At 38.9% G+C, this 27,262-nt stretch overlaps 1 protein-coding gene across 21 annotated transcripts; it reads left to right on the plus strand.

Moving 5' to 3' along the window:
* The first annotated feature begins 19 nt into the window (after window positions 1-19).
* LOC18430775 (2-oxoglutarate (2OG) and Fe(II)-dependent oxygenase superfamily protein) lies at window positions 20-27,262 on the plus strand. 21 transcript variants are annotated; one of them, XR_016053110.1, is made up of 9 exons: window positions 20-298; window positions 1,183-1,356; window positions 2,346-2,508; window positions 13,602-13,719; window positions 25,551-25,620; window positions 25,731-25,811; window positions 25,961-26,056; window positions 26,208-26,319; window positions 26,476-27,262. XR_016053110.1 is itself a non-coding variant. In XM_088863547.1 (9 exons), exons 3-9 carry the CDS (start codon window positions 2,427-2,429, stop codon window positions 27,160-27,162), a joined length of 1,290 nt encoding a protein of 429 aa, XP_088719673.1. In that variant the 5' UTR covers window positions 20-298; window positions 1,183-1,498; window positions 2,346-2,426; the 3' UTR covers window positions 27,163-27,262. The 21 variants fall into 21 exon arrangements, 17 of the variants coding, with proteins under 17 accessions (XP_088719673.1, XP_088719682.1, XP_020520833.1 ...); XR_016053112.1 differs by having other exon boundaries at window positions 13,602-13,677; XR_016053114.1 differs by having other exon boundaries at window positions 1,190-1,356.

The following is a 27,262-nucleotide window of genomic DNA, read 5'->3' on the forward strand; positions in this document are numbered from 1 at the left end:
TCAAGTTTTCCTTTTCCTCTTTTCAGTCACACAGTCGCGCGCCATTAGATTAGAGAAGCTTAAAGCTCTGTAAAAAGTGTGTTTTCTGATGGCACTGAAAATTGGAGGCCAAGTGAAAAGGCTTAATGCCTCTGAATTGGCTTACCAAGAATTCGTTGAAAAGCATCTTAAGCTCAACGAACCAGTTGTTATCACTGGTTTAATGCATGAATGGAGGTCTTGCAAGGACTGGGTTTGGGAGAATGGGGAGCCTAATCTTGATTTCTTCTCAACCCATTTCGGAAAATCCAGAGTTCAGGTACGCTTTCCTGTTCTTCTTTTTCTTCTTGATTGTAACAATTTTGTTTTCCATTTTTTGGGGAAATTTTATAAGGGCATGAATGGAAATAGAGAGATCAGGGGGGTTTGCTAATTTAGGGGGTTCTAACATGAAATCAACAAGAAAAGTCAGTTTCCTGTGCAAAATTCCACTTTCCGTTATTTGGTGCAAAATACAGTCGCACGAATAGAGAATTTATTAAGGTTTTTATTTCTTATGATTTTAAGAGGATATTAACGTGAATCAGAATAACGGTCAATCTTGATCTTCTTCCTACGATAATGAAAAATGAGGGTATAAACGATCTTCAGCAGAGTTTTATGATTCTACTCTTGTTGTTGTTGTTGTTATCGCCACATAACAATTGTAGGCAGATATTTAATAGCCATTGTCTCCTTTCTCTACTAAAATTATTAGCTACTTCCTCATGGTCCTGAAGGGGTTAAAATATGTCTAAAATTTATTCAAATTTCATTCAAGTTCTGAAAATCAGCTTGTAAAACAGGATTTCGAAGAAAATTTTCAGAGAAGTATCATTTGCAACCAAATTTTAAGATTTTTTGTTTTGTTTTTGCAACTATTGGCTTGTGACAACAAGTGTTTGGATATAAGCTTCAGAATTTCCATCACCCACCTTAAATTATAATGCAAATCAATATCATATTTGTAACATTCTAAATTTTCTTTTATACGTACTCAACTATTGGGCTATTCATCATTTGTAGACTAGTGTGAAAGCATGGGATCACTTGACAAATGACTACCCGTGGTTATAATTATCTGAAAAAAACATCTGTGAAATAAATTATTGTTTGCCTGTAAGTTAAATTAGTCCTCCATATTAACCCTCTAAATGTTTTTAGGTTGCAGATTGTGGGCAAAGAGAGTTTACAGACCAGAAGAGAATTGAAATGTCAGTATCAGAATTCATAAGCCAATGGAAGGGGCTCTCTGATGAAAGCAGTTGTAACATTAATAATGTCCATGATGGAACTGATCGAGATCTGCTTTATTTGAAGGATTGGCATTTTGTGAAGGTTGTTGATTGGACTCCTAAATTTGTATCTCTCTAAACAGGTTTATGTTCCCTTTCTAATTATTGGATGCTCCCGAGTTATAAATACATCTACAAGCAAGTGATGTAGTTATCTATCTTTCCCCATTTCCAAATTATATTTGGTAAGGATCCATTCTCAGATTGTTATGCAAAGGATCTATTCACTGATAATTAGCAAAGACTACTAAAAAGCTGAATTGTGTGACTGTTCATTAAAAAGTGATAAATAAATTTTGTATGTAAATAAAATTTGTATGTGAATTATACAATAAACAATACATGGAAATAACAATCTCATTTGTGGCAAACTTTAGAGAAGATTCGAGAGAATTTAATGAAATTCAAATGGGATGAATGCATGGCAGGAGATAGAATGGGTTTGCGTTATGTTTATACAGATGATAATACGAAGGGCTTACCTTAAATGTCTCATCGATTGTATGGTTCAATGAAAATTTAGTTGTTTTCCTTTCTCCTTTCTTTTAGTTTGTAATTCCAAACAGATTTCATATGTCAGACCGAAAACCACTCCATGTGGCTATAAATCTCATAAATCTCTGCCCATCCAAGTAAAATGTTGGTCTGCTTGGGGTTTACTTCGCTGCTACAAGACTTCCATCAATAAGAATCACAATGATCATCGTTCTAATTACTAAATCCTCCAAAAATATTCCTTTGGAATCATCCATCTGAAATTTTAATTACATTAGGGAGTCACCTGATAATAAAATGGGTTGTATGGAGGCCCTTGCATAAAATCATGCCTCAATGAAGAGAACTGTGTCTAAAACGCTCTGTTCACTGTTGCTTGAATAGCTTTTCATCTATGGATGTTAACATTCTTCCTTGATTAAATCATTGATTTTGATAGTTGGCTACTTTTTTCTGAGGCATTTAAAGAGTCCCAAGAACTAGAAATATATTGGTCCACAAGGTTGTTTCCTTAATCTTGTTTCTTTTGCCTTTCAGGAGTATCCTGAATATGTAGCTTACACAACTCCACTATTTTTCTTGGATGATTGGCTCAACATTTATCTTGATAGTTATAAGATGCATGGAGTACCCGATGAGAATAATGATGTGCAAGGAATAAACTGCTCTGACTACCGATTTGTGTACATGGGCTCTAAAGGTAAGCATGTGAACCAAGAGTCTTTCCTAGACTTCTTATGCTCTTCTTCTACCATAATCATAGGCTGTTCTAAGCTAGCAAGTACTCAGGCTTCTTTTGGTTCAACTGAGTAAATTATTGATTCTTACATATTATGAGTGTAGTACCTTGAGGAAATTATGTGCCAATGGTGTTCTATTGTTATTATTATTTTTCCAATGTCTAAATAATATTGAGACTAAATGGCATCTCCTACTATTCCTAGGTGGAATGGAGGGAGGAAGGGACACCTACTTGTTGCTTTACTAACTCCCTCAACATACTATTGGTTCTTCAATAGCATCCTGGCCCTGGACGTGTGATGCAAGCTAGGTTGCTATAAAGAATATGACAAAGACAAATGCAGCAGTGCCGTCTCAAATCTAGCTGTGGTTAGCATTAGTGAAGATCCAGCAAGTATTTTTTTAGCTAAGAAAAGGGGCCGGATTCTAGAGATCAGTAGGGAAATTGGGTGCATGACGGCATTGTCTATTATCTTGGGTCCGATTCTTTAGCCATCCTGGAAGACAGGGCTTTTGCTTTTCTCTTGTGGTATTATGGGATTGAGGGAGATGAAAAGAGAATGTAATGCTTTTAACAAGAGAGGAAGATGGACCCTAAATATGTTATGACAAGAAGTATATTGTGTGCATAACAAATATTTAAACATAACATGTTTAAGCATGTACTATATTGCTTGTGTAGCAGTATGAGTATAACCCAACCCTAAATCGTAAACCTTAAACCCTAATCCCTAATTGTATTGCTTGTTTGCAATCAGAGTATCATATTAATATAGTCTAGTTTAAGAACATGTTTAAGCATGTACCATATTGCTTGTGCAGCAGTACGAGTATGACACAACCCTAAACCATAAACCTTCAACCCTAATCCCTAATTGTATGGCTTTTTTGAAATCATACTAGTATAGTCTATTTTAAGGGCATGTATGGATGTGCTCATTGCCACTTATGGTAACAAGTTCATAGTCCATGAGAAATCTATTAGTAATTTGATGGCAATGAGTTTATAGTCCATGAGAAATCTATTAATAATTTGATGGCAATGAGTTTATAGTCTATGTACTCATTTCAATTATGGACCATAGTCTATGAGAAATCTTATAATACTACTATAAACATTAATTTAATCCTACTTTATCAATGTACTGTATCATAAAAAATACTAAATATATGCTAATGAGTATACAATCCATGAATGAATTTCAATTATACAACATTGTCCGTGAGAAATATTATAGTAATTACACTATAACAGTAAATTAATGTCCACTATGTCAATTCACCTTTATGTACAAAATGCTAAGTATATGGTGTTTCGATTATTAGGATTTCATATAATATATTTTTTTTAAGCACAATGTCTAATCAGTCTTGTGCAGCAGTATGAGCATAACTCAGAGTCTAGAGCTAAACCATAAACTATAAACCCTAGTGTTTGAAGACATTTTTTTGCACCATGGGTCCCCGATGCTGAATAAAAGAGAGAAGCCGGTCAATAAAGCCCGATAAACAGTGGAAATTTTGACAGTCTCATAATGGCCTCAGAATTGGTCAAGATCTTCATAAGGTCTCTTAAAAGTCACCTGCCAAGTTTTGTCTCATTCTGACATGTCTAAGGCATTGCAGGCGAAGAAACAGTTTGGGTAGAATCAATCTCTAACATCCTGAAACAAACCCCTATAACTGGAACCCTACTTTCAGAACATCAAATGGCCGTGGGACCCTCCCATTGGATCCGGCACGGTTGAAAACCCCCGGAGATCAAATTTTAGCTTAAACGGACACTCCAGGAAGAAGTTATAGGCAAAAGACCGAAACAGGAGGAGCCGCACACTATTCCCATGTGGCCACCCAGCAACTAAACTCCATTAAAGCACAATCACGAGTAGGGAACTTGCGACGCCAATTTCTCTCTTATCCCAAATCGAATTTTGCTCAAACTTGTTGGGGCGTGTTCGTCTTGTCGAAACGAGCGTTTTGATATGTGGCACGTTACGTGACGATGTCGGAGCAGGGAGAAAACTAGAGAGAAGATCGTGATTCGAAGCCGCACGTTGCAGATTTCCAGCAGGACATCCACGCAGTCGAGCTGCCAAATCGCAGCGCCCACAAGCTCGATCGACGCGAGACCAGTTGCATCGCATGCGTAAGGTCCATGGCTGTCACTGGTCCGAACCTCACGCGTGATGAACGGTTGGATTTCGCACAAGATCAAGTTGAAGTCACTGCAGATTCTAACAGCCGAAATCCCAAATTCCGGCCAAAGTCCGTGCTTGCCAAAACTTCATTCGGGCATCAAATCGCGTCCCGTTTGTTGCAACGCGATCATGATAATATATTCAGTGCAATTCAGTGAAGAAATTGAAGAAAAACATTGAAATGAAGACGCACTATCGATCAAAAGTTTTCAAGATCTATTCGAATGTCAAGTTATGTGATCATGCCTTTAAAGTATGATTTATGGTTTAACATGATTATCAAAATGATCGTAGCATTGAGCCCTACAAGATGGCAATAATATTTTGTTCATTCGGATGCCGGATCGTGAATGGATTGTCCGGGAAGAATCAAGAACGTCCCAAGTTCACAGTAGGGAGTGTTTTGGAATTTTTTCAATTGTTAGGCGGGGGCAAATCAATCATTTTGCACCCTATTTTTTTATTTTTTAAATTCACATAAATTGTAATTATCCTCAATTAGGGTTAGTTTTGGGTAATCCACCCATGTTTTAGCCCTAGTTTATAAATAGACGCTACCTCTCATTGAAGAGGGGATCCCTTTTTGGGACTCACGAAATCATTGTACAAGGATTCAATAAAAATTAAGGTTTTCTTCTTGCGTTCTCTTGAGCACGTCTTGGAGAGAGAGAGGAGAGAGAAAGTTTAGAGCGGTACCCCTCCTATCTTCGAGGTATTTTCTCTCTCTTCCCTTCTTCTCTCTCTTGGGTTTTCTTCTTCTCTTTCTTCGTCTTCGTCTTCGTCTGTCTTCTTCTTCTCTGCTGGTCTTTCCTAGAGGCCATGCACGACAGTGGCAGTGCCGTGCATGCTCTTTCCTTCTTCCCCCTCCTGCGGTTTCGCAGGTCGTGCATGGCGATGGCAGCGCCATGCGCGAGCTTCTTCCTCTCTTTCTTCATTCGTCTCTTTTCCTCAATATGGTTCGTGCATGACGTTAGTCGTCGTTGTGCGTAATGCCGTCTGAAGGAGCACACGGTGACGATGTGTATCGCCGACCGCAGACTATTTCTCTTTTCTCTTATGGGTCGCAAATAGCGATACTTATCACTGCCCGAGAGGGTCTCGCCTTGCTTCGCGCCTGTCGCAGACAACGATACCTTTCGCCTCCCGTGGGGGTCTTGCCCTGCCGCGCGCCTATCGCAGACGGCAATACTTATCGCCGCCCACGGGGGTCTCACCCTGCCTCGCGTCTCCTGTAGACGGTGATGCCTATCGCCACCCGCAGGGAGTCCCACCTGTGCTTTGTCTCTCGCAGATGGCGATGCCTTCCACCGTCCGCAGGCCTCTTTCGCGCTCCATACCTGTCGTAGACGGCGATACCTATCGCCGCCTGCGAAGGTTCATTGCTGCCTTCTCGTGCCGTCGACGGCGATGGCCAACGCCGTCTACAGTTCGTTGCCCGTCCCTCTGCCGCGAGCAGTAGTGTCCAACATCCAGGGGCCACGACACTGTTACTCCATGGCTGTACGACGATGCCTAATGCCGTCGGGACCTTTCTACTCAGTCTCGCGTCTTCTCTTCGCTCTCTTCTCTTCTCCTTTCTTTTCTTCTCGCTTGACTGAAGGGTAGACTCAGTCTATCACTGTCATAGCGGTCTGGCTATTGAGCAGTATTGCCGTCGTGCTGGTTCAGAGTACCATGCCCATCTTGCTGCCACACTAGATTAGGACGGTCACATCGGCCTTGGTTTCGAGTAGTATTGCCGTCGCGCAAGTCTTAGTTACCGTGCCCGTCTTGCTACCACTCCGAGTTGGTCGCTGTACTTGTCCAGCTATCATGCTAGTCTCGTCTCCTTGTCAGCTCCTCTTCTCTTTTCTCCTCTTATTCAAACCCTCTTCCTCATCACCCTAATTTCTCATCTTCTCTGCCATCTGAATGTGCACATCCGTGCATGTTCCAAGACAAGGGTGGGTCCCTTGGCCCACTTGTCTTGCAAATTAACCATGTTAGTGCTTTGTAGAAAACAAGGAGCTTGCAGGTCAGGGGAGGCGAGTCCAAACCAGTTGAAGCAGCTGGGGGCTTACCGTCGTGATCTAAGAGGGTGCCCACGCGAGTCAGCCCGAGTAAGTCACGGACCCAGGTAAGGTTGGTCCCCACCTCACGTTTAAAATTCCTCTTTCACTAATCGGGCCTCTCTCACTAATTGGGCACCTGCCCTTGTTCTGTGAACAAGGTTCCCGAGAGAGCGATCTTAGGTCCCGGGTCTTTTGAACCCGAGACATGTGTCACCCGATCATCTAGATACAGGGGGCGAGATCGAGGCATCCGACCACCTAGTCCTTAAATTGTATGGCTTGTGTGAAACTATACCAGTATAGTTTATTTTAAGGGCCCGTATGGATGTGCTTGTCGCCACTGATGGTAACAAGTTCATAGTCATTGAGAAATCTTTCAGTAATATTGATGGTAATGAGTTTGTAGACCACGTAATCATTTCAATTATGTAGCATAGTCCATGAGAAATCTTATAGTACTGCTATCAACATTAATTTAAATCAACTTTATCAATGTAGTTTATTATATGAAATACTAAGTATATGTTATTTAATATACAGTCCATGAACTCATTTAAAAAGTGTAGCATAGTCCATGAGAAATCTGAAATCTTAGAGTAATATTATTCGCATTAATTATCTCCACTAAATCTACGTACCTCTATAAAGAATACTAGGTTTTTTTATTTATTAAGATTTTCATAAATTATTTTGTATCATGTCTAACATTTAATGCAACTCCCATTAAATAATTATTAAATCGATTTCTTGATTTTTTAGTTTCTAGGACTTCAAAAATTATATATTTTTTTAAAGAAGTTGTCTTATCAATTTGTATATATTTAATCGAAATGGTGGCTTTTATATTATTAAATCCTGGATGATATTAATTGTAGCTTTCATGTAATATTTTTTATTCTATAAAATGTCATGTCAAAATAATAAATAATAAAAAAAAATATTTATTGGATTTCAGAAGTAATTTTATGTCTTTTAATACTAAAAAATATTTTTGTGTCTTGTCTAGCATTTAATGCAATTCACATTAAATAATTATTAAATCGATTTATTGATTTTTAAATTATTAGGATTTCAAAAATTATATTTTTTTAGAGAAGTCTTATCAATTTGTATATATTTAATTGAAATAACGGTTTTCATATTATTAAATTGTGTATGATATTAATTGTAGTTCTCATTTAATATTTTTTATTCTCTAAACTGTCATGTCAAAATATTAAATAATAATAAAAATATTTTATTGGATTTTGGAGCTAACTTTGTCTTTCAACACAAAAAAATATTTTTGTGTCATGTCTTGCATTTAATGCAACTCCTATTAGCTAATTATTAAATTGATTTCTTGATTTTTTAATTATTAGGATTTCAAAACTTATATTTTTTTAAAGAAGTCGTCTTATCAATTTGTATATATTTAATCGAAATGACGGATTTTATATTATTAAATTGTGTATGATATTAATTTTAGTTCTCATTTAATATTTTTTATTCTCTAAAATGTCATGTCAAAATATTAAATAATAATAAAAAATATTTTATTGGATTTTGGAGCTAACTTTATGTCTTTAAACTCTCTAAAAAAAACTGTCTTTCAACACGAAAAATATTATTGTGTCTTGTCTTTTGCATTTAATGCAACTCCTATTAAATAATTATTTAATTGATTTCTTGATATTTTAATTATTAGGATTTTAAAAATTCTATATTTTTAAATAAGTTGTGTTATCAATTTGTATATATATTTTTCGAATTATCTGAAAGTTCATGTCAAAATCTGAAATAATAAAAACAATGTTTTATTGTTTAAGGCTACCATTTTTGAGTTATTGAGGCTTTGAAGGTATGATCATAAGTTATCTTGGTAAGACACCTTAAGGTTGTGGATGCTATGGTGGTCTTTTTGATACTTTCCTTGCTTGAAGGGGAAAAAATTCATGACACTTCTTCTATACTATGAAGCGGCCTGTAGCTAGAAGGTTAATTTGGTGAACATGTGTTTATAGTTATTTAGATCCTTGTGGCCTAGTTGGATAAGCTGGTTAGGAGCAGTAAGGTGGAGTATTTCCCTGAAATCTTGGTCTTCTTCTATCTGAGTTCATTAGATGAGGAGATATTTTCCCCAAGTTGTGGGGGAGGATAGAGACTAGACGAGTCCAAAAAAAAGTGAATAGAGAATAGGCAACTATAGGTGGTTTAGTAAGGCTCTATGACTCTAGTGGCATTGGACGATTGGGAAGAGTGGATCTAGAATAGTTGAGAAAGTACGATTGTAGCATGCATGATTTACAAATATCTTGAAGGTTTGTAAATATAAGTTGATGATATGTTTAGAAAGAAAATTCAAAGTCTTCCATCGTCGTTAATTATTTATTTCTTATGGAATTTTCTTTATCAAAGAACTTGATAGTGTTGTCTGGGCTTCAGGAGGCATTGGGTGGTCTGGAATCCTACGGACCATTCTCTCATTTCCTCCCACATAGGGGAGTTCTCTGTGACAATTCTTCTATCTAGCATCCGTGATGGTATCCCCTGGAAATTCACGGCTGTTTGTGGGCCAAATTCTGCTTCTCTCAGACACAGATTCTGGTCCGAATTGGGCCACGTTGCATCTCTATCCCAACCTATTTGGTGTCTCGGAGGAGATTTCATTGTTATCAGATGGTCCTATGAGAGAAACTCTTCTACCTCCATCTCTCAGGACATGAGGGACTTTGTTGATTTCATTAGCCAGAATGAACTTATCGATATTCCTCTTCAAGGAAGTCGATTTACTTGGTCCAGCCATACTCCCGAACCCTCCCTCTCTAAACTTGATTGATTTCTATTATCCGCAAACAAGTAGGAGCAGTTCCCGAGCTCCTTTGCCTCGGCCCTACCCAAACCTATTTCTGACCATTGCCCTATTATTCTTGATACCACTGCAGTAAGGAGAGGGCCCAAACCTTTCAGGTTTGAATTAGCTTGGCTCTAAGAGGTATCCCTCACTACTCTTATACCAACCTGGTGGAATTCCTTCTCATCCCAGGTCAGGGGTAGAGCAGGCTATAGACTTCAGACAAAAATCCAGCTTCTCAAAGCCTCTCACAAACCTAGAGTAAATCTATACCTGGTAACTACACCCAAATTAAATCCACCCTCTTGGATACCATCCAAGGATTAGGCCGTCTTGAAGAATTCAGGTCTCTGGACACCTCAGAATTTAATCTCAGAACTCAATCGAAAATGAAATGCCTTTCCACTCTAAAAAAAAAACAGATTTATTGGTTTCAGAGATCAAGGATCAAATGGTTGAAAGCAGGTGACCAAAACACAACCTTTTTCCATCGAATAGCTAACTGCCGAAGAAGGGACAATACTATTGCGATGCTCGAAATTAACAACAATTACTTGGCCCAACCAGAAGAAATCGAGTAGGCCATTATAGAGTTTTTTCAGACTCTATGCACTGCTCCTGCTGGCCTGCGACCAAGAATGGCTGATCATGATTTCCTGGCTCTTGCTGTTGACCGGGCAATTTTGCTAGAGCAACCCTTCACTGAAGAAGAAATTTTACAAGCAGTTAATGCCCTAGCTAAAGACCAAGCTCCTGGCCCAGATGGCTTTCCGATTGCACCTTTCAAAATTTTTTGGAATACTTTCCCTCCTGACTTTATGGATTTCTTTAAGGAGTTATTCCACAGGGGAACTATCCATAAAGCAATCAATGCCACTTTCCTAGCCCTTGTTCCCAAAGTTGAAGGGGCAGAGGAAATCAAGGACTTCCGCTCGATTAGCCTCCTGAACTCGTCATATAAAATACTGGCTAAGGTCCTCGCCTCTAGACTTCAGCAAGTCCTCCCTTCAGTGATTTCTTCATCTCAATCTGCCTTCATCCAAGATAGGCAGATTTTAGATGGAGCCTTGGTGGCCAATGAGTGTATCCACTTGAGACACTTAGCCAAGAAACCGGGACTAATCTTCAAAGTAGATTGGGAGAAAGCTTATGACCACGTGGACTCGTCCATACTGGAAGAGTCCATGGCAAGAATGGGCTTCAGGGAGCGATGGAGGAGATGGATGAGAGGCTATCACTCTCACCCCCATTTTTCTATACTCATCAATGAACTCCGAAAGGCTTCGTCCCAGCCTCGAGGGGACTCCGACAAGGGGATCCTCTTTCCCCCTTCCGTTTTGCCATTGTAGCGGAAGTATTCACTCGATCAATATCCCGCCTCTACCAATCTGGTCTCCTCTTCGGCTTCAAAAGTAGCAGTCAGGGCCCAACGGTGTCTCACATGCAATATGTAGATGACAACTTGGTATTCCTCGATGCCTCACGTAATGAAGTCGACACACTCATGCTCTTCCTCTTGTGCTTTCAGAAAGCAACAGGATTCAAAGTAAACATGGAGAAATCCAAAATGATGGGGGTGGCCATGACAAATGCAGAGGTAAGAGCCCTCATCCCAAATTGGGAGTGCAAAGTGGAGGACCTCCCCACTACATATCTAGGTCTCCCTATGGGGTTGGGGAAACCAAAAAAGAGGCACTGGTTTGAGGTTCTAGACAAGGTAGAGAGACGTCTAGCGGTTTGGAAAGGTAGATATCTCTCTTTGGCAGGAAGAGTTACCTTGATCAATGCCACCCTGGCAAATACGCCTATCTACTTCATGTCCCTTTATGAGATGCTTGCACAGGTGGCTAACCGCATAAAACATCTTATATGGAATTTCTTGTGGTCTGGACAGCCACAAAAGACCAAATTCCACCTAGTAGCATGGGAAAATATCTGCCTACCAAGAAAGCAGTGGGGTTTAGGGCTTTATGTCCTTAGGAAACAAAATACAACACTCCTTGGTAAATGGTGGTGGTGCCTAGCCTGTCAGCCAGATTCTCTTTGGGCTCAGGTTTTACGATGTAAATACAGGATCTCGGATGAAACTTGGGTGCAGAAAGGATCCAGAGGCATAGAGCGTCAGGAGCTTGGAAATCCTTTGCCTCCTCCCTTTCACAGTTCAGAAGATATATAAGATTCCTTCCTAGAGAAGGACATAGGGTGAGTTTTTGGACAAATTTATGGCTAGGAAACTCTCCACTGTGTCATGCCTCTCAAACCTTATATTCTCTTGCCTCTAACAAAAACTCCACTATCGCCGATGAAATGCTGCTTTCAGGCGGCCGAAGAGTCTGGGACCCATCATTTCGAAGAAATCTCTCAGACGAGGAAACCAATCAATTCGAACTACTCTCAAATGCTCTTTTCTCAATATATATCCGAACTCATGGGAGAGACAGAATAGTTTGGACTCTTTCCCCCTCAGGTTTCTTTACGGTAGCCTCTTTTTATAAAAGTCTCACCCAGCCCCCCTACTTACCCTCTCAATGCCACTTCAGTTCTGGCAAAAGTATGGTCAACCATTGCCCCACCTAAGATTCAAACCTTCAATTGGATTGCCTGTTCCCAAAGAGCACTCACAGTGGACCAACTACAAAAACGAAGGATCTCGATCCCTAATAGATGTGCCCTGTGCCTATGCAAGGAGGAATCCGATCCACACCTCTTTATTCATTGCGATTTTACCCATAAGCTGTGGAGCCATGTGTTGCAACTCTTCGGTATTCATTGGGTCACACCCCCTACGGTCAGGGCCCTGATATCTAACGAATTGGAGTCACACTGGCCATTGGCTGGAAGAACTTTATGGAAGGCTACTGTGGCTGCTACCATATGGACAATATGGGTACAAAGGAATAACATAATTTTCAATGGACTTAAACTCCACCTACCAGCTCTTTTCCATAGGGTAACTTCGCTGGCCTCCTTTTGGGCCGCTAATCACAAGATCTTCTCTGGCTTATCAAGGAACTTTTTCCTTTGCCAATGGAAAAATGTCCTCAACCACAGGCCACCAAAAATTCCAAGAGCTAACAACTGGCAACCGCCACCAGAATACAACATAAAGCTCAATTTTGATGGTTGCTCCCTTGGAAACCCAGGCTTGACAGGTGCTGGGGGCGTCTTTCGAGACCATCAGCGAAACATCCTTCTTACCTATTCTGAGCATCTTGGCATCAACGACTCCCAGTACGCAGAAGCTATGGCTCAAAAAATTCAATCCATCATGGGGCACACATCTGATTGTGGAAGGAGACTCCCAAAACACTATTTCATGGGCAAGTGGGTTGACCTCTCCTCCATGGCAACTAACTACAATTTTTTATGAAATTACTCACATTTGCAGAGATATGAACGTCTCCTTGAAGCATACATGGAGGTCTAACGAGCTCACAGATCTCATGGCGAAGGAGGGAGCTAGATTCCAATTGGAAGAGCAGCCCAGGTCCTACTCCTTTTTTGTTCAGGACCACAACCGTACCATGTAGCCTCTCCTTTTTTGTTCAAGACCACAGCTGTACCACGTAGCCTCCCTCGACGGAGCACTCCATTGTCTCAATGTTACTTTTTTGAAAAACCATTGTATCTGGGTGGGACTTATAAGCCTTTTTTGTACATGACTGACTAATGTATTTTTTACCAAAAGCCACCCATAGCAGGTGCCTTCGGTCTCTTACAATTCTGTAACTATTACTATCTTAGTAATACAATGTTAACATTTCTCAAACAAAGAAGGTAGTGTTGTCTCTTCTCTATACAGATGTAATTAGTTCTTTGCTGTCGGCTGTTAGTTTGTGAATGCAACTTTTTGAGTATGTTGAGTCCATTATTACGATTCTTGTCTTTTTCTTTCCTTGAATTTGGGATGTCAATTTGCCTGTAGTTGATTCCAGATTTCATCGTTGGAACTATTTGGGTTCTTTTGTAGGCACTTGGACCCCACTTCATGCTGATGTTTTCAGGTCCTACAGCTGGTCTGCAAATGTTTGTGGAAAAAAACTATGGTATCTCTTGTCACCTTCCCAATCTCACCTTTTGCTGGATAGGTACTGGCCACTTCTCTAGAATGACTATTGACATTTAACTTAAGCATGAATAGTTAAGAAGGGACATTGCAGGTGTTGTGAATTTGTTTAATCTGTAAATAACTCATTGTAGGGATACCACTTACCCATATAACCTTTTTATTTGTTGAATGTTGCGATGACTTTCCCATGCTTTTGATCCTTAGATGCTGAATGTAGCATGGAAGTAAATTTATTGCTGTAACTATGTGAAGATACTTATGGTTTTAACTTCTTCTGATTTAATTTATCATGTCTTAAAAAATAAAAGGGAAAATTATAGATACCCCCGACCTGAATTTCTCGGGGAAAGATGAGATTTTTAACTAAAGTTGGCCCAAAAGAGCCGGAAAGTGGATATGATGAGTGGCTTAGGGAGAACGATCAGATTATGTCATGGTTATGGAATATAGTCTGGAACCCCATGTGAGAGCAGATGCTATGTTCCATGATATTACTAAGTAAGTGTGGGAAGTTGTAAAGGAAAAGTAATTATCTTAGAAAAATATTTTATCCGATTTATGAACTTTATGAGAGTATATGTCTTTTACAGCAAGGAGATAAAAGCCTTAGTGATTACTGTAGTTCTCTTTGAGGTATGTGGGAAGAGTTGAATATTTATCAACACCTAATTAATGATATGGAACTTCTTTAAAAGCAAAGAGAGGACTAAGTTCCTATTTGGCTTTAATTATGAGTATCATGCTGTTGGGGGCAGATATTAGCTAGTAGTGAACTTCCCTCTCTCAATAATGTATACTCTTGCCTTCAACAGGTTACTATATCTTCTTCTTCATTGGCTACTACAGCTGGTGATGGGTCTGCTTTTACCTCCTTTATGGGTAGAGGTAATGGCAGAGGCCGTGGTGGTGGAAATAGAGAACGTGTTCATGATTTAGCGGGAAGTCGTGGTAACAAGAAGTGCACCCATTATGGGCGAATAAATCAGACTGCTAAAAAATTCTGGGATAAGTTTGGTAAGCCTACTTGGGTTAACTAGGTGTCCTATGTTTTTAAAGGTCATAATTAGCACCCAGTTCGCTCCAACGATGAAGTCCGGACTCTACATTGTGCTAGTGAGGTAGTGGTTCTCACGAGAAGAAATACAATAAGTTATTCAAGAATATCCGACAACCATCTACTCATCCCTCCTCTTCCACTGCTAATCTGACTAATATAGGTACTTCTGCATTCCTTGCATCTCAGAAGGCTTCTCCTTGGGTCATTGATTCAGGAGCCTTTGATCATATGGCTAGTGAGTCCTCTATGCGTTCATATCTCAGTAAACCAGATGGCGCTATTACTGTCACTCTAGTCGATGGTTCTTTATGTCATGTATCTGGTCAAGGTGTTGGGTGTCCTACTTCTTCATTCTCATTATCTTATGTTCTTTGTGTTCCAAGGTGTCCATTCAGTTTAGTGTCAGTCCTTAAAAATCACTTCAGTGTTTAGTGACTTTCTATACCTCATATTGTGTTTTACAAGATTTAAAGACGAAGAAGATAATTGGTGGCGACCGTAACTCTGATGGACTTTACTATCTTGATTTTAGCTTTGTGGGTGCTGCTCTACACTCTAGTGTTTCCCCTCTTTAATGGCATTGCAGACTTGGTCATCCATCTATCAATAATTTGAAGAAGTTAGTCCCTTCGTTAGAGTTAGTTTCAACTCCTGATGTGAAACTTGTGAATTAGGAGAGCATCATGGATCCTTCTAGAATTAATAAATGAGAGTCTGTCTTTTTCAGTTGTTCATTCAAACATATGGGGTCCTTCTAAAGTTCAGAGTCAATGTGGTTACATATATTTTTCAATTTTAGTTGATGATTTTTCTCGGATGACATGATTATATTTAATGAAAGACAGATTTGAGGCCTTGTCAATTTTTTATTGTTTAATAAAGAAATTCAAACTCAAATTGGAAGCAATATTTGTGTTTTGCGATCGAATAAAGCTAAAAAATATTTGTCTCGAGATTTCGAGCATTATTTAGCCACACATGGCATTCTGCATCACACATCATGTGTGCATACTCCCTAACAAAATGGGGTAGTCGAGAGAAAAATCCATCATATAATAGAGGTAACTTGTGCTTTATTATTCAATATGCATATGCCCAAATTTTGTTTTTTTGAGATGCTGTTTTGACAGCTTGCTATTTGATAAATTGTGTGCCTTCTTCTGTTTTGGATGGAAAATCACCGCATTCTTTACTTTTTCCCAATAGTATCTTGTTTACTGTGCCCCCTAGAATTTTTGGGTGTGTTTGCTTTGTTTAGGTCGTAGGTCTTGGAACAAACAAACTGGATCCTTGAGCTATTAAGTGTGTATTTTTAGGATGTTCTCGTACTAAAAAGGTTATCGGTGTTATTATCCTTTTTTGGTTACAGCCGCTTCAAAATGATATAGATTGTATAGGGTATTGGCTTAATTTTTTGACTGAGATACCTGTCTTGTGGATATTCTCGGTCCTCTCCTCCCTCTTTCTGCTGTATACTCCATCTTATATAGTAATACAAGGTTAACATTATAAAAAAAAAAAAAGAAAAAAAAGAAAGAAAGAATTGTGCGCTGATGTTACCTTTTTAGAAAATATTGTACACTTTACAATGCACACAAGGGGTGAATTCCCCCAGTACTTCTACTCGTATTTCCACTCATATTCCTTTCTCTATTGATAATTTATCATCTCAAGAGTGTCCTTCTGTAGAGCCTATCTCTTCTCCTTCTGTAGTGCCTCTCTTTCCTCCTATTACTAGCGTTTCACATGAGCAACCTCTCAAACTGTATATGAGAAGGAAATTAAAAGAAGTGCCATTACCCCCAACTCAAGCAGCCCATTGATCCTCATTTTTGTCTGTAGATCCTCATCCTGTTCGTGAACCTACTCTTGAAGTTTAAAGTATTGATCTTCCATAGCACTTCGTAAAGGACACCGATCCTGTACAAAGCATCCAATTGTTTATTTTGTTAGATTTGAAATATCTGTCTCCCTGTTATAAGATTTTTGCTTTAGCACTTTTTTCCATTTCCATACCTAAGTCCCATCAGGAAGCTCTTTTGCATGTTGGCCATCAAAAAGCTATGGATGAGGAAATGGCTGCGCTTGAGTCAAATGGTACTTGTGAGCTCACTAATTTGACAGCAGGAAGGAGACCGGTTGGATGTCGTTGGGTATATACCATTAAGTACCATAAAGGCGATACACAGAGACATTTGGTATTGATTATTCCAAGACATTTACTCCTGTGGCAAAACTTAATTCAGTTAGAGTACTTATATCTATGGCAACAAATAAGGGGTAGTCATTATGGCAACATGATTTTAAGAATGCCTTCCTCCATAGAGGTTTACAACAAATGGTACTTGGAGCAACTACCGGGTTGTTGCTCATGGGAAATTCAGCGAACTTGTGGCACATGGTTTTCAGTAGAGCTGTGTAGATCATTCAGTATTTATTCGAAAACAAGCCGCTGGAACTGTTGTCTTGGTTGTTTATGTTGATGATATTATTATTATAAGCAGTGATCAAGAAGGAATTTAGAAGTTGAAGAGTTATTTGCAACAATGTGTTCAGATAAAAGACTAGGGGCACCTGAGGTATTTTCTTGGGATTGAAGTACCTCAGTCACAATATGGTATTAGTATATTCCAAAAGAAATATGTAACTGAAAATGGGGATGTTAGGGGCTAAACGGGTTGATACACCCATGGATCCAAGTTCCAAACTTCCAGTTCATCAAGGTGACGTACTAGAAGATCCTGACAGATATAGAAGACTTGTAGGTAGACTTATGTAATGACTAGACCAGATATAGCCTTTGTTGTGAGTGTGGTAAGTCAGTTTATCCATTTTGCATAACATCCCATTAAGAAGCAATAGGAAGAATTTGGAGATACTTGAAGGGAGCCCTAGGCCGAGGCCTCATCTACAAGAAGAATGGCTACTTTGACATTGAGAGTTTTTCTGCTGCCAATTTGGCAGGATCACGTTGAGTAGAAGATCTACTATGGGCTAATGCACCTTTGTTGGAGGAAACTTGGTAACTTGGAAAAGATAAAAAAAGAATGTGGTGGGCAGATCTAGTATAGAGGTTGAGTATAGAGCTATGATTGTACATTTGAGTTAATGTGGCTAAAAACCTTGATGCAGGAAGTAAGTTTTTTAATTATTGAACCAATAAAGATGTTTTGTGACAATCAGGCAATCATTCATATTGTGAGCAATCCAATTTTTCCTGAAAGAACAAAGCACATTGAAGTGGATTGTCACTTCATTTGTTAGAAAGTGCCCAACGAGCAAATACCAACCCATAAGTGAAGTCATCAGATCAATTGGCTGGGATTACAACATGGCTCTCAGTCATAACCAGACTCACCAGATTTGTTCCAAGCTGGGCATAGGTGACATCTATGCTCGAGGTTGAGAGGGAGTGTTAAAGAATGACTTGTTTTGTGTAAAAACATTATAAATAAAGATATTAGTGGGGCATGGGGTGACTGAATCTCATGTCACTCCTCTCTTCTCTTTTATCTTTACCCTCTTCTTTCTTTTCCCTCTTCTTTTCCTCTTCACACACCCCTTGTGTGAACTCTCATGAATTTATTTCTAGTATTTTACCCTCATCAGAAAAGTATGGAATATTTTCAAAAAAGGTAACATCAGCACACAAAGTTCTTTTAACACCGATAGCCTTCTTAGGTACGAGAATATCCTAAAAATACATACTTAATAGGGAACCAATTTGTATATTCTAGGACCTAAGACCCAAAAATAATAAATGCACCCAAAAAATCCAGGGGGCACAGTAAATAAGGGTCTATTGGTAAAAAGCAAAGAATGCGGTGGTTTTCCCTCCACAATAGAGGAAGGTATATAATTTATCGAATAGCAAGCTGTCAAAACAACATCTCCCCAAAAAATTTTGGCATTGCATAATTAACAGTTTTGCACGTGTTACCTCTATTATATGACAGAGTTTTCTCTCTACTACACCATTTTGTTGAGAAGTATGCACACATGATGTGTGATGCAGAATGCCATGTCTGGATAAATAATTTTGGAAATCTCGAGACAAATATTCTTTAGTATTATTTGAACGCAAAACACAAATATTCCTTCCAAATTGAGTTTGAATTTCTTTATGAAACAATAAAAAAATAGATGAGGCCTCATATCTGTCTTTCATTAAATATGACCATATCATCCGAGAAAAATCAACAAAAAATATAAAATATCTATAGCCACATGGACTCTGAACTTTAGAAGGACCCCAAATGTCTGAATGAAAAAGTGAAAAAGACACAAACTCTCATTTATTAATTCTACAAGGAAAAGAGGTTCTATGATGCTTTCCTAACTGATAAGCTGCATTCTCAAGAGTTAATGATGACTCTAATGAAGGGACTAACATCTTCAAATTATTAATAAATAGATGACCATGTCTGCAATTCCATGGAAGAGGGGAAACACTAGAATGTAGAGCAACACTCATAGAGCTGCGATCAAGATAGTAGAGCCCACCAGACTCACAATTGCCACCAATCATCTTCTTCGTCTTTAAATCCTGTAAAACACCATGAGGGATAGAAAGTCACTGAACATTAAAGTGATTTAGTTAATTTACTGACTGATAATAAAATGGAAACTTTGGAACATAAAGAACAAAAGATAATGAGAGTGAAGAAGTAGGACACACAAAGCTTTTACCAAATACACTAGATAAAGAACCATCTGCTAGAGTGACAGTAGTAGTGCCATCCGGTTTATTGAGAGACGAGAGCATAAAGAACTCACCAGTCGTATGATTAGAGGCTCCAGAGTCAATGACCTAAGGAGAAGCCTTCTGAGATGCAAGGAATGCAGAAGTACCTGTATTCTCTAGAGTAGTAGTCGAAGAGGAGCGATGAGTAGATGGCTGTTGGCTATTCTTGATTACCATTATTGTATTCTTCTCGTGAGAGCAACACTGAGTCACTCGCAGAATGTAGAGTCTGGTCTTAATCGTTGGAGCCAAGTGGGTGCATGCCATCACCTTAAGAAACATAGGACACCTATCTCAGCATAATTCAACAGTGTGATTTGTACGCCCACAATGGGTGCACTTTCCACTGCCACGACGTCCCTTTGAATCATAACCGTGTCCTTTATTTCCGTCACCATGGCGTCTGCCATCACCTCTACCTGTAGAGGAGGTTAAAACAGATCCATCACCAGTGCTAGTAGCTGATGAACAAGGAGATATAGTAACTTGTTGAAAGCAAGGATATACATAATTAAGATAGGGATGTTCATTACTAGCTAAGATTTGCCCCCAAACAACATGATACTCAGAATTAAGGCCAGATAAGAACGTACAACTCTAAATTCCTCCCTTTACCTTTTAAGAAGTTGCATATCATTAGTTAGGGGTTGATAAATATTCAACTCTTCCCGCAACCTCTAAGAGAACCATAATAATTACTTAGGATTATATCTCCTTGCTGTAAAAGTCATATACTCCCATAAAGCTGAAAAATCCGAGAAATATTTTTATTAGAGGAGTACATTTCATTTACGGCTTTCCACACTTCCTAAGAATTATTATAGAACATAACATCAGCTCTCGTATGGGGTTCCGTACTATTCCATACCCATGTCATAATATAATAGTTCATCCTAAACCACTCATTATATCCACTTTTCGAGTCTTTTGGGCCATCTTTAGTTAAACCCCTTGTGCCCTGAAAAAACTTTATGGATTGTGCCCATAAAAGGTAATTGAACCCATTAAATCATTTAGAGATTGCCGAAATTCCTATTGTGTCACTGATAGTAGGAATTCTAGGTTTACTTTCCTCGGCTATAAGACCAAAACAATATCAATAAGCAAGGTATGAAAGTATGTGTCCGGTCACACACTAAAAAAGACTTAAAAACTTGTTGGAAATTTATGAATCCAACAGTCCACAAGCACAAAACAACAGGTAGCACACACAATGACTTCTCAATCAACTATGGGGAGAACACTTATCTGTTTAAAAGCCGATACACAAAGATCTTTCTACTTAACGCACGATGAAACCAAAACAAGCCATTCACATCTGCAACACACCTTACAACATTTCAAAACTTGTTCCTCTCACATTTTCACATCCAAGAGAGGAACCTTTCAATGGCATGGAAATGCACAACCCACGGAGGCCGCCATGTTGGCCTCACACATACAGAAAGGAATATTTCTTGATGAAATCAGCACTAACAAAATTAGGGTTTCCGTCTCTGTTTGTTTTTTAAAGATAGCTATTTCTTTAAAGAAGAGAGGAGAAGACAATAAGTAAATCCGTGCTCTGACACCATGTGAATAGTACTTGTGAACAATATTGTGAATAGTACTATGAACAGTGTTGTGAACAGTAAAAAATATCAAAACTAGAGAGAGAAAGGGAAAAAAAGAGAAGAGAGAAAAGATGAAAGAGAAGAGAGCAGAGATGCATGAGATTCAGTCATCCCATGCCCCACTAATATCTTTATAATGTTTCTTGAGGGTTTACAAAGGACAAAAATACTCTTTGACAAAAATAAGTATCCTAAAGCATATAAAAATGACAGAAATGCCCTAATACACAAAAGAAATCATTCTTTAACATACCTCGTTTTCAACTTATAGTTGACTATCAAAAAAGAAAAACCATAGTTCAACAAGTTCTACGCCTGTTAGATTCAAGGAAACATGCTACCTAGCTACAAAAATAGTTCAACAAGTTTTATGCATGTAAGATTCTAGTAAACATACTATCTAGCTACAGTATAGAGGAAGAAGGGGAAACTTGCAATTTCTGGCAAGATATCTTGGTACTTCGCTAATTGGAGGTTGAGGCTTTATGGAATGTAATGAATTGATTTGCGGATACTAATCGTCTTATGGATGTGATGTAGCATCATGGGGGATGGCTCTTACACGAGTAAGTTTGGTGTGCTAGGCTGGGTTTTAGGGTGATTTGTTTCTGGTTGGGGGAAGGCATGGCTAGTAGTGGTTATGAGAAGAATGGAATTCGGATGGAAGAATGGAAAATATCTCAGTTTTGATATGGAATTGACACCATCAGAACTAGGGTTTGACCTAGATTTGTATAGATCATCAGTATGAAAAACTAGGGAAGAAAGCTAATATGTGTGGCAACGACACCGTACAAAGGATTAGGGTTTCTTATGGAATCGAGCTTACAGAAGATTGGGGGACTTAGACTTGCATGGAATCAACGGCATACAAGACCTAGGAAGAGAATCTCAAATTTGTATAGAATGAGCACCTTGTAAAGATTATTGCTTCATGTGCACCACAAGATGGGTTGACGAGACAGCATCTCATTGATGGAATCCCCATACATGCATTTTAGTGGTTTGTGACACCTAATCCTGATTTGGATTGGACTCTAAGCAATCCTAGGCTACTAAAAATTAGGAAACTATGCAACATCTAGAATTAGGAAACAAGAGCACCCATCACAAAAAAGAGAGAAGGAAACGCATACAAAAAGAAAACTAAACCTCTGCAACTGAAACCAAAAAGAAAGAGGAAACTCATATAAAAAGGAAACTAAACCTTTGCAACTAAAAAATGAGGTCAATTCCTATTAGCAATAAAAAAGGAAAGAAACTAAACCTTAATACTCAAAGAAGGAAACCAAAACCTTAAAATTCAATACAAGGCAACCAATGAATGAAAAAATGGCTGCCTTGCGGCCTAGGAGGCCGCCTAGGCGGCTTTTTTTCAAAAAACGCTTTAAAGTAGTTCCTTCAAGGCACCTGCCTAGGCGGCATAAAAGGGGGAAAAGGGTTTTGGGGGCCATTCTTGCTCCCAAAAACATAATTAGTGAAGTTTAGAGTGAGAAAAAACTTAAAAAAACAAGATTTTGAAGATTTGTGGAGAGAATGGTCACAAAATTAACAGATATTCATCCTCAATCTTTTTGAGGCTTTTAGTGGCTGTAAAAGAGGAGATTTGGGAACCAAAACATTTGGGTTTGGCTCGATAGATTTCACTTCAAGAAGGTTGGTATATTTCAATCGTTTATATTAGGTTATGTATTTGTTTTTTTTTCACAATATCTGATGATGTTATTCTTTGCTATTTGAAATTGTTTTGTGATACTTTATAATATATATTTGATATGTAATTGACTATTTGCATTATTATATTCCCATTTTGATACGTACTTTGGGTCTTTGGGAAAGCAATTCAATAAAAAAATTTGTGGGCCCCAAATCGAATGAATAGTGCATTTTTACCCCTTTTTTTCAGTTGTTTTAAGGTTGCTTTTGAGTTTTAACTATTTAATTTACAGTCTAAAGCCATAAATGTTTATGTTTTATATGTACTTTTGACTTTTGCTTTCTGAACAATATATTATATAGAAAACTTACTTTTTAAATTAAAAAAGTCATTTCTAATACAAAAGGATATGCACTTTCCCAAAAGGCAGGCCGCCTTTGTCTCTGGGCACCCGCCTAGGTGGCCCAAAGACCAAACCGCCTAGGCCGCCGCTTCCATGTTTTTGAACATTAAAGGCAACTAAACTTAAAATTTGATTTCGACTGCTCGCTTTTGATCATGTCTTTTTTAATCTGTTGACCATTGTATAAAGTGTAGTAAACAAAATTACAAAAAGATAGGCATCCCCCATACTGGGTGCCATACACAAAAAACGTCAAAGGGCCCAAAAAATGATATAAAGAAAACTAGGTACAAAAAATGGGGTCCTATGCGCTAAAAAAGGTGCCAAAAATCCCCTAGGTGGCATCTTGTGTTAATCGCTCTTTAGCGAGGGTGTCGGCTGCTGCGTTGGCCTCTCTCCAGGTATGTCTCCATAAGATGCGCATAGGCCTATAAGTATGAAAAATCTCATCAAGAATATGGTCCAGCCTCCAAAGGCAAGGTGAGGATCTGGATGCCCAGGCAATAGCATTTTTGGAGTCACCATCTACGGCCAGTTCTGGGCTCCAAGTGGGATTGAAGTTCCTGAGGCCTACAAGTAGAGCCATTGCCTCCATGGTGTTAGAATAAGTGTTGCTGATGAAACGAGGGAAAAAGAAAAGAGTACAGCCGTCCTTCTCTTTGAAAATGCCTCCGATACCAAATGGGCCTGGGTTGCTGGGGGAGCAACCATTAGAGTTCAGCATGGACTGGTCTGGTTCAGGTGGTCTCCAAAGGGAGGGATTCTGGTGGGCCTCAGGTTCATCAACCTGTGCAGGAGAAGTGCTCAAAGGATCTGTGATTTTTAGCCCAAAGGGTGACGAACGTCACCCTATACTTCAGGGCTTCAACTGTAGCCCTCTCCCCCCGGAAAGTCCTGTTGTTTCTCTCAGTCCAAATGGCCCACAACATGGCAGCCACTGAAGGCCGCCAGAGGAGGATGGCCGACTTAGACCATGGTGGGGAGGAGCAGGCAGCAAGAGGTGTGGGATCGATCTCAGAGTCGCCCACGACTAGTTGAAGAGTTGGAGAAGGATCCTCCAGAGAGATCTGGCCTAGGTCGCAGGGGGATGAAAAGGCGTTCACTGGTTTCTTCCTCCACTGTGCACATGACACATCTATTAGGAATATGCAGTTCCCTTCTTTGAGGCTGGTCGACAGTCAAGGCTCTCTCAGAAAGGGAAATTCAGTTGAGGACCTAGATTTTGGGATGAATGAAGGAGAACCAGGCTTTTGCAACTATGGACGGGGGTGCTGTTGGTAGGGTGCGTGGCAAGGTGATTTTTCGGTAGAATGAGTATACCGCATCTGGTCATATGCTTTCAAGCTTAAATACCCAAACATAAAAAATCATAGAAATAGTAGTTGTGCATCTTTGAGAGATCTTAAAATAGAGCTGTGGAATGTGCATCAGAAGCTAGATTGCGTCAGTCTTGATATTGCCTTGAACTTGAAGTGATCACTAATTTATGTTAATTAGTGGCCATAATTATAATCACAGAGCTAGGTTAAGTCCTACTTACCTTCTTACTTTCCTAGGTACCTGTTAATAAAATAGTATTGCTGTGAAACTCAAGGAATTTAATTCAAATTTGGGACTGGTGCTTACTTGTTAATTATTTGTTTAAATTTTTTAAATGGCCAACCAGTTTTTAGAAAAAATTTACTCGGCGAAGGTACTCGGACCTTGGCTGAGGCGAGTCACTTAGGTGAGTCCTGAGTAACTTGCCGGACTGCAGTGCAAGTTTTTTTTAAAAGGGAAAACAAAATAAATACTATAGCCTGCTTGACTTTTAACATATCACGTTGAATGTTTTATTGGTTGGGTCGTCCGCCTTTGTACGCTTCGTTTTAAGAGTTCATAGGTGCGATTTGCAGTAGCACCTTTTTTTTTTCTCCCAATTTTTAAGCCTCTGTTCTTTAACCGTAAAAAAAGAAAGAAAAAACAAGCGAAAAAGTGAGGTCTAAAATGTGTGTAGACTATCCAAAAGGCCATTCACGCATTTTCAATGTACAATTGACATAATAAAATATATTTATATTTAAAAATCGTTACAGCCTACTCGGATAAAACTTGTCTCACCCTTAGGGTGAGGTCGAGTAATTCGGCCAAGTCCGAGTGGCCTCGGCTGAGTCTTGATACATTGTGGCCAACCATTGGAAAAAATGAAATAGCTTTTAATTGTCTTTGTCCGTTATATTTTTAGGCTTACTAAGTTTGAAATTCTTCATGTCATCTTTTGATTTTACATTAGAGATTAGCGAGTAATTAGTAACTTGTAAGCTGCTTGTGTTTTCTCCACGCAACTTGAGTCGCTTACCTAAGGTTCTAATATCCTATTATGTTTAATTATTGTAGGAACATGAAATACTCTGTCTATGATATTTTCGGGGATATTTCTGAAAAGCAATTTCCGGGCTTCAAGAAGGTATCTCACTAAAAGAGTAATAGTTTTGCTGCTACTTGTTCTTGCATTTGTTTATGTTTGTGTGCATGTGTGTTGTTACTTTCATTATCTAAACCTATTCACTTATGCAGACAATCTGGTTGGAGTGTACACAAAGCCCAAATGAGGTTATTTTTGTGCCTAGTGGGTGGTATCATCAAGTTAAGAACTTGGTATGCTTCTTTTCCTTGTTTTGACACATTGGAGGTTTCATGCTTCAGAGTTGAGCACAAGCTCAATTTCTCATTTCTTTTGTTGCATCGACCTTGCCTTTCTGACGTGAAGCTGTATTCAATTTCTTTTTCTTTTTGTGCATTTTCAGGAGGACACTATTTCAATTAACCACAACTGGTTTAATGCTTATAACCTTTCTTGGGTGGTGAGTGTACTGTAATTAGGCCTTGTGGCAAGCAGAAAAGTGAGTTTCTTTTGTTTGATTTTGGAAAGAGAAAGGTTAACTGAAACAATGCATATGAATATGGTCACTTGAATGAGTAGAAGATGGTATTTACTTGAATTTGGTAGAAAACAGCATGATTATAGTTAAAAGGTGGGGTTCTTGTCTGCAGTGGGACCTTCTAGTGAGAGATTACATTGACACAAAACAATACATAGAAGATATCCGTGATATCTCCGATGATTTTGAAGGCCTCTGTCAACGAAATCTAGCAGTCAATACAGGTGTGTATGTGTGTGTGTGTGTTTCTGGACTTTTAGTCCTTGTATTTTGTCAGCCTTGTTCTTTGTTTTGCAGGCATGAACTTCCTTGATTTCTTTATTTTCATCATGCGGATTACTCTCGTCAACCTAACCCATATGTGTTCTCTTGCTCAAAAGACAAGAAAGCTCGACAGAGAATCACTTAAAAGGAGCAAACAGACGGTCTTTAACTTGATTTCCATACGCCGAGTTGCAGCAAATATGGAATCAGCCGAACTTTTTGACAGAAAGAATCGAGAAAAAAATTCACTTGAAAATGAATGGTTTCTTGATTTCAGAAAAGTGTCGCGGCATCCTTGGTTCCTCAAGCTAAGCATGTCACTATGTAGAACAAATGAGATGGTTGATAGGTTCTTAAAATCAAGTTCTGATGATTGTGCCGATTGTAAGTCTTTGGACTTCAGTGAATTAGGAAGAGGATCAGGTGAGCCTTTGGACCTTGATTTTTTGGAGAGCGCATTGGCAATTCATGCTTTGGAATATAATTTCTTGGAGAGGGAAATAGAAGCTGATACTTTAGACCATGGTTCGTTGGAGAGAGAAACAGGAGCTGATACTTTGCGATGTAGTTTCAAAGAGAGAGAATCAAATGACGATACTTTGGTCCGTAGCATTTTAGAGAGGGTATCAGAAGCTGACAGCTTGGGCTCTGAACCGAACTGCAATGGTGGCAATGGCCAAGGCCATAATTACTCTATCATGGGTCCTGGAGATCTGGTGAGAGTTATTGATTGTTGTTTACAATGGGTGGGTATAGTTGCCAAGGATTGTAACATGAGTTTGCTCTCTCAGGTGGATTGTTGAAAAATGCTTTAATTTCTTTAAAGTTTAGTTCATGTATGAAATAATAAGTTGGATTTCTCAGTTCAAAATTGTTTTAATCCATTTGAAGTAGAATTTGTTT

This window comes from Amborella trichopoda, chromosome 3, assembly GCF_054954075.1.
Source record: "Amborella trichopoda isolate Santa Cruz 75 chromosome 3, AtrichopodaSantaCruz75HAP2 v2.0, whole genome shotgun sequence".
Taxonomy (NCBI): domain Eukaryota; kingdom Viridiplantae; phylum Streptophyta; class Magnoliopsida; order Amborellales; family Amborellaceae; genus Amborella; species Amborella trichopoda.

Coding starts and splice junctions, on each gene's coding strand:
- LOC18430775 (XM_020665169.2), top strand. CDS start 89: ATGGCACTGAAAATTGGAGGCCAAGTGAAAAGGCTTAATGCCTCTGAA. Junction 13,720..25,550: donor TCTCACCTTTTGCTGGATAG/GTACTGGCCACT, acceptor TAATTATTGTAG/GAACATGAAATACTCTGTCT. Junction 26,018..26,207: donor CTTATAACCTTTCTTGGGTG/GTGAGTGTACTG, acceptor TCTTGTCTGCAG/TGGGACCTTCTAGTGAGAGA.